The 7043-nt window shown below is 38.6% G+C and overlaps 1 protein-coding gene across 5 annotated transcripts in view; it reads right to left on the bottom strand.

Annotated features, from left to right (window-relative positions):
• Nucleotides 1-347: 347 nt before the first annotated feature.
• The window catches only part of SBNO1 (strawberry notch homolog 1), a 67124-nt gene continuing 60428 nt past the window's right edge, over nucleotides 348-7043 (bottom strand). For all 5 annotated transcript variants that reach the window (XM_074205445.1, XM_074205442.1, XM_074205444.1 and 2 more), the window contains one exon: nucleotides 348-6739. In XM_074205445.1, coding sequence (XP_074061546.1) covers nucleotides 6597-6739 — 143 coding nt within the window. In that variant the 3' untranslated portion in view covers nucleotides 348-6596. The remainder of the gene's footprint in view (nucleotides 6740-7043) is intronic.

The following is a 7043-nucleotide window of genomic DNA, read 5'->3' as shown; positions in this document are numbered from 1 at the left end:
GCTGAATTTGACCTCAGGTCCTCCTGACTCCAGGGCCGATGCTCTATCCACTGCACCACCTAGCCAGCCGAGACAACTTTCAATACTAGTTGCTATCTTCTTGAGATTTGGAATCACTAGGTAATATCTATGATCCCTTCCAAATTCAAAGGGTTTAAAAGTCCATTAAATCTCCCACAATTCATCAAGTTTGGGCATTTACACACCAAAAACTGGAACAATTGACCTCATCCTAAGAAATGATACTCATTTATTTAAAAATGAAAAGGCAAATGTAGCAATCAACAACTTAAAACCTGGTATACCAGAAAATATTATTCTCATAAATGACACCAAAGACTCTGGAGTATTAGCCAGTTTAATTTAATAATTTTACAAAAAAAATTCCAAAACAAAAAAAAAGCCCCCAACAAAAAACTAAATACAGATTTCCATAATGTCCCACTGTTGATCTTTTTTCATTTTACAAGTATAAACCCTGCTAAATGCATCCAGTACATTTTTTTTATTGCATGAGATTCCAATTTTGTCAAGTTAAAAATCAAAATGGTGCAAACAGCAGATTCTGAACATTCAGAGAACTGTTTCACCATGAGAAAGTTGCATGGAGCAGTGCAGCATCACCAAGACAGTGAGAATCTTTACATGACAGATTCCAAAAACAGAGTAGAAATATAAAAAGGGTGATTAAAAAAAAAACAACAAAAAAACCAACAACAACAAACCACCAAAACAAGTCAGCAAAATTCACAATCTGCCTTGGTCAGAAAGTCGTCTTTGGAAGCCATCCTGCCATCTCAAGATGCACCATTTCGGAATCATAACGAGGTTCTGTGTCTACATATAAAAGGATCCTTTGCTCAGAGGTAGAACCATAGCAAGTCTTATTGCAGAGATACAACATACCTCTTCCCACGGCTGACGGTAGACAGAAGTGGTCATTGGGGAAATATCAGTAGTTTAGCCATTCCATTATAATCCAAAAAGATGAATGGTTTTTCTCACAATCATTAGACTGACGTACCTCATGAAAAGTTCTCTTCCCAGAAAAGCCAAGGTCAGAAAGATAAAATGACAGTTCAAGCTTGTTTATTTTCTTCATTGCCAGAATACTATCACAAGAAGTGCTAGCTCCTCCTACCCCCTCAACTGCCCAGGGTGCATTTGGCTAGAAAAACTTCCTCTGGGCAAGCAGGGGCCCCAGAAGTCTCAGGGTACTTCACATCTGCACCAGAAGCTTAGGAGTGAAAAGTTCTCTAGGCTTTCAAACTCCCCTAAAATTTGGGCGCTAGTCTGATAAATTCGAGGACCCCCTATGGCAACTTAAATGAGTTGTCATATTGACAACTCTGTAAGTCTCTTTGCTTAATTCTGCAATTAAGGTAGAGAATATGCCGTGGGTTGTAGTGTCAGACATGGCCACAAATGTGATTTATGATGCTACAAACTCAAGATTTCAACTTTACTATAGGTGGAAGGAAGAGAGTCAGGGAGCAGAAAGATGTATTTAAACAAGGTCAGGCACTGGAGGTATTTGTAAAAAGATTTTATCAAATGAAAGGAGTAGCCCAAACTTGTTGAAATAGATAGTCATCCTAAATATCACATATACTTCCCAACTCTTGTGATATTTAGAAAAACTACCTTTGATTCAATGCTGTACTTAAAATCCAGGCATGAATGAAAGTCCTTGCTAGCTACATATTAACAACAGCTAAACTTATTTTCTTTCCAGGAAAAAAAAAATGTGCTGGTAACTAGGCTTGTTTCGCTTCCAAGCTGGTGATTTCTTCTGATCTCCTCCCAATTTTCCCAGTACAAGATCTAGGTTAGTAGTGACCCCCCAATGTGGGGTCTTCCATCCCACACTGTTTGAACTCAGCCCTATTTAGTGGTAGCCTTTGCTATGGAAGACCAAACAATACTTTGCTTCTCTTTCATATGTATGCACGTGTGCACGCATGGACAAAACTCTCTAAGGATCCCAAAATGTCAAAAAACAAACACCCAATTTTAGATTTTTTTGGTTTTGGTTGGTGATGCTAAATGCCTCCATTTCTGTTCCAAATGAAGTTATAAATTTGTTCCTAGGTCCATTAGGTAAAGTAAATGCCTAACAGCCTCAAACGGCTTACTACTCCATTCTTCCTTACACCAATTCACTTAAAATCATGAATTTAAGGCTTGTCTCTAGTATATATAACTGTACAGCACAATAATATGCTACTACATACAATAGGCCATGGCCCTTGGCCTCTTAAAAAAACTCAAAACTTTTATTTTCAGCTCAACTCTTTAAAAATTAACACTTATGTCTACATACACAAGCAGATAAAAGGTGACCACAAATTTCTGCCTACTATTTACAGGGTTTAAAAGTGTTGATTGTGGAGGCTTCCTAAAGAAATAGAAGAGGATGGTGAGAACAAAAGGACCAAGCATGGTTTCGTAATCAGCAATCTTTTCCTTCACTTGCTGCACATCGGGGATAGAAAAATCGAATCAAGGATTTTAAGTGTAAGGGTTGGAGGAATAAGCCTAATTTACTTTGGAGTAAAGTCTGATCATTCCAAAATGTATCAAAGAAGGTAGAGGAACTTAAAATGAAGTCTGTGATAGAACGAACCAAAGCTTATAATGGCATCAAAAGATCAACATAAAGGAGCAGAGTCACATGATGACAGCATCAGAAATTGCACGAGTCCACCTCCCCCCACCCCCAATGCATTGCACAATATAGATTTTGGAACAAAAATGCAAAACAGGCATGTTTAAAAATATTAAGACACAGAAACAGCTGAAGTTCTATTGTAAGGATGCAGAACAGAAATTTAAAACGCATATGGAGAAATACAGCTAAGTCTATCTCACATTTTTCTAGATTAAAAAAAATCCCATGCCCTATAGTACAGCAAGAGAATAAATAGGACGAAGAGGGAAGAGGGAAATCAAAACGAAGAGGGGAAAAATGTCTCCATTTACAAAAAATATTTACATTCCTTAACTCAGTAACTTTCAACATGTCTATATACAGAGGTCTGTACACATCTAATAAAGGGTAGGACTGAAGGGTGGGTACTTAGGAAAGGCATCACTAACTTGAGCTGCATGTTTATAGATACAAGTTTCCTTCATTTAAATGTTCTTAAAAAACACTGTATTCTGACCAGAGCACTGGTAGCATTTTCAAGTTTTAGCTATTATAGCAGTTGGCCTTAAGGGCCCTCAGATGACCAGAAGGTAGAGGATATCAAGGTAGATCTTTAACACTCTGGTGGTGTAACAGTAATTGTTTTTCTAGTGTGAGAACGTAAAATAACCTTGATTCATAGAATCTCCAACTTTTTGCTCTGATTTGTACGATCTCCATCTTCCTAGCAGGGAAGACAGAAGAAAAGCAGAAATGGGGGTCTGTCTGCGAGGCCCTTAGGGTTCTGGGCTCTCTCCCTCTCAAGCTCCTTGCCTGTGACTGGATGGCTGCTCCTTACTAAGGTGGCAGCTCTCCAGCCTGCCTGCCAAAAGACCAGAGTAAAAGTCGAGGCTAGAGAACACTTGTCTTCCCGCTGCTTTGAGCCCTTCAAATTAAATCATCTGAATTAGATCACCCTGATATATGTTCTGTTCTACTTGTTCTTACATGACCAGAAAATGGTTGGGAAGGGAAGTCTATTTCTGTCTACTACCAACGGCTTTCTACCACCTCCTATTGTACAATTTAAAAGCAGTGGCCTTCTTTTGCCCCAAAATTACTAGTCCCTAACAGCAGCTGTGAAGTAATGTTGAGTCTACAGAGCTTATCCCTTCGAGCTCGATAACTAGAGATTATTTGGAAAATTAAACAATTTATGATGGCTAGGGTGGTTAAAGGAAAACTGCAACTGTCTTTCTGTTAGATATTTTGCTAAAATATGTATAAATATGAACTACTGGTTGGCATATTTGGATATTCTGACAACTAATTGACAAAGGCCTCTCTGGCAATGAGGAAATTTAGGAAAGCCTCTAAAATTTTTTTTGCACAGACCTATCTGATTAAAAAACAAGACTTAAATGCAAAAATATGAGCCTAAAACTGATGGTAGGCTGAGCTGCTTTGGCTAAGGCCTCAAAACAAGATTAACTTCACAAGTTTGGAAATCAAAATCTTCTTAGCAAGGGGACTTTTAACATTTGAGTTGACCTCCCTTACTGTGTTACCATTAAAGTATAACACAAAGATTATCAGGAATCAAAATCTCCATTTTGCATGCCTCCACACTTTGAGAAGGCTTCACATACGGAACCTCTAACATCACTCACTAGTCGTCAAGGGTCATCTTATATTTAACTACGCTGACATTTTTAGGGGACAATTTTGGTCATTTAAAGAGTGTGTGTATTCACATACAAAGAAACTATAAATACATATATATACACACTTGCATGTATAGTTATATACACATGCCCCACAGAGAACTCAAAACACTGTTACAAATCATGTACCTTTGCAGCAACGTGAATTACAACAAGAGTAAACTTAAATACACCAACTATAGTGTCATTTAACTGTATATTGAAAAACAATTCTTGTGCTGCTTTAAAGGAAAACATGATCTACTTAAAGACTACCATCAAAAAGTAAGTTTGGAAATTTGGGCAGAAGCCAGTCAATGCTTATTCTCTCACAGTCTTCCCATTGGAAGGGTTTCTTTTATTTCAGAATCTTTATCTCTAATGATCCTGGGCCCCACCATGTGCCCTGTACTCACACCTCATGGGGCCATCTTGCTCTCTGCTGTCTAATTGAAGGCAAAAGCCTTGTGCTCTAAAAGGAGATCACTTGAGTGCAAAGACTCCAATCAGATAAGTGAGCAAAAAAGAGAGGACAGATTCTTCTTCTGAATTTATTACCACGAGGCAACATGTTGAGTTAACTCAGATGAAAAGTCCAAGTAACCAAGTATATACCAAGTACCCTAAGAGATGGCTGCACTCAGTTTCCACCAGAAAGCAGCTAACTATTTAGACCAAGACAGAAATTCTCCACTTCCAGGTCAAAGCCAGAAGACTAAAAGGAACAATGTAGAAACTTGACCTTGTCCAAGTACTGGTTAGGGCTATCACCTATGCTGCCTTATGGCAGGCAAAGCTTACTTACACTGGAACAGAAAGCTAAAGGGGAGTGCTGAGGCAACATACTTTTCAGGAGGATGCCCAAAGTGAAAACTGTTGCTAAAGGGGATGACTGCCTAAGCAAGAGTCCACTTCTTGTTAGTACAATAACTTTTATTTGTCATCTACAAGATTTTGGTGTCTTGCAGCTTTCTGGACAGGTTTATACAATCTCAAAAGTTTTCAATAGTGCAACCTGTGCAAGCAAAAAAAAAATAGACAAACATTGTCCCTCACTTGTTATAAACATTTACTATTATAGGCAAAACAAAACTTACCCATATTATAGATAAGTGACTATTCACATTTGTACATTACCATTTTAAACAGCTCCAGATAAACTCTACAAATGTCTTACAACATATTAAACAGTATTCAAGTTACTGGGTAACAAAGAGCACATACAGCAGAAGCCTCAAGTGTTTTCCCCATTGACTAGTTTACAGCTCAAGTAAAGTCTTGTCCTAAAAGTGACAAATTAAATTACATTAATGAAGTAAAAAATAAAAGGATTGTTTTTTTCAAGATAGAGGTCAATTTGCACTTTGTTTCCATAAACTATCTCCAATTAAGGAAAAATGCCATCTTGAGAAAAATAGGCTTTGAGCCATATTTTTTTGCAGCACATAAGGAATATTATTAATACATTAAAATAAACTACTTTTTAATTTAAGAGTTTTATCACAAAGAAGGGCATACGTATGGTGGACTCACTGCCTCAGAAAAGGAGGGGGAGCAAAGCAACACTTGGGTCTAAACCCTGGAGAAGGCCCTAAGCACAGCTGCCTGGACAGTTGTGTTCCTCTCTGCCTCCTGCCTTTGGTGGGATCTTCCTCATGGCGTGCTTTCAAAGACATGCACTGTCAGAACAAAAACTTGGAAAGGGAAAGAACCGGAATGCATGATGTGCAACCATTTCCATTTCATGCTTAATTCTAAACCTGTTTTACATGTTGTGAAGAAAAACCCATATAGATTTTCTCTATTTATAGACTCAAAGACATGCATCCTGGGAGGTCTTGCCCAGCCATGGCATGGATGTCCTGCGTAAACCCTGAGCGCTGAAGGACAAAATCAAGGTAAAAGCCAGTTTGGAAAATTCCACACATTTGCACAAATTGTGGTCTTAGTTTAAGAAATAAAAATAAACAAAAAAAGCTCATGAAGTAAAAATAAAAAGACACCCCTGCTTGCCCAAAGTCAAAGCAAATGGGAAGTTAAGTACTAGAGGAAAAGCCTACAAAGGGAAGGACATTTGCACCACCATCAGCATCGCTGAGTCTCAGTTTGGCCATCTTTTCCAGGTACCTCCTCGTCCCCAAAATTATACCAGAGCGAGCGCAACTGAAAAATTTCTTTGGAATCTGTCCCTGATTTTTATGCAAATGATATGCTTGGATAGCTTTTCCAGAAACACCCATGTCAAAACCTGCAGTCTTATCCTTTTACAAGTTGTTCAAATTGGTGATGCTCTGTGGGTGATGCTGCTGCCATATCTGCTTCTGCTGGACTGCGAGCTGCTGGGACTGGTCTGATGTCGACAGAAGATTTACAAGGGGAGAGACACAATTTGCAGGAATGATCAAACCTGTAGGGAAAAATAAACCAGACGTTGGCTAAGTGGGACAAATACTCCCAAACTTCTACCTTCACCCCTTTATCATTTTTGATCATGATGACTTACACCTGGGAATGACAAGTAGAACCAAAAAGGTCTGAATCTTCTTCCCATTCTCTCTATTTCTTCAGAGCATTAAGGCTGGCTCAAGTAAGAATATTCCAGGGACTTAAAAGGAAGCAAGTCAAGGGGAAGGGTACGAGACAGGAGACCAGGACTCCATGTACAATCTAAGAAGCACTGAGCTCCTACTGCCAAATACCTATTGTACATT

This window comes from Macrotis lagotis, chromosome X (assembly GCF_037893015.1).
Source record: "Macrotis lagotis isolate mMagLag1 chromosome X, bilby.v1.9.chrom.fasta, whole genome shotgun sequence".
Lineage (NCBI taxonomy): Eukaryota > Metazoa > Chordata > Mammalia > Peramelemorphia > Peramelidae > Macrotis > Macrotis lagotis.
Note: the sequence above shows the minus strand (reverse complement) of the source record. Positions and strands in the feature narration are given on the sequence as shown.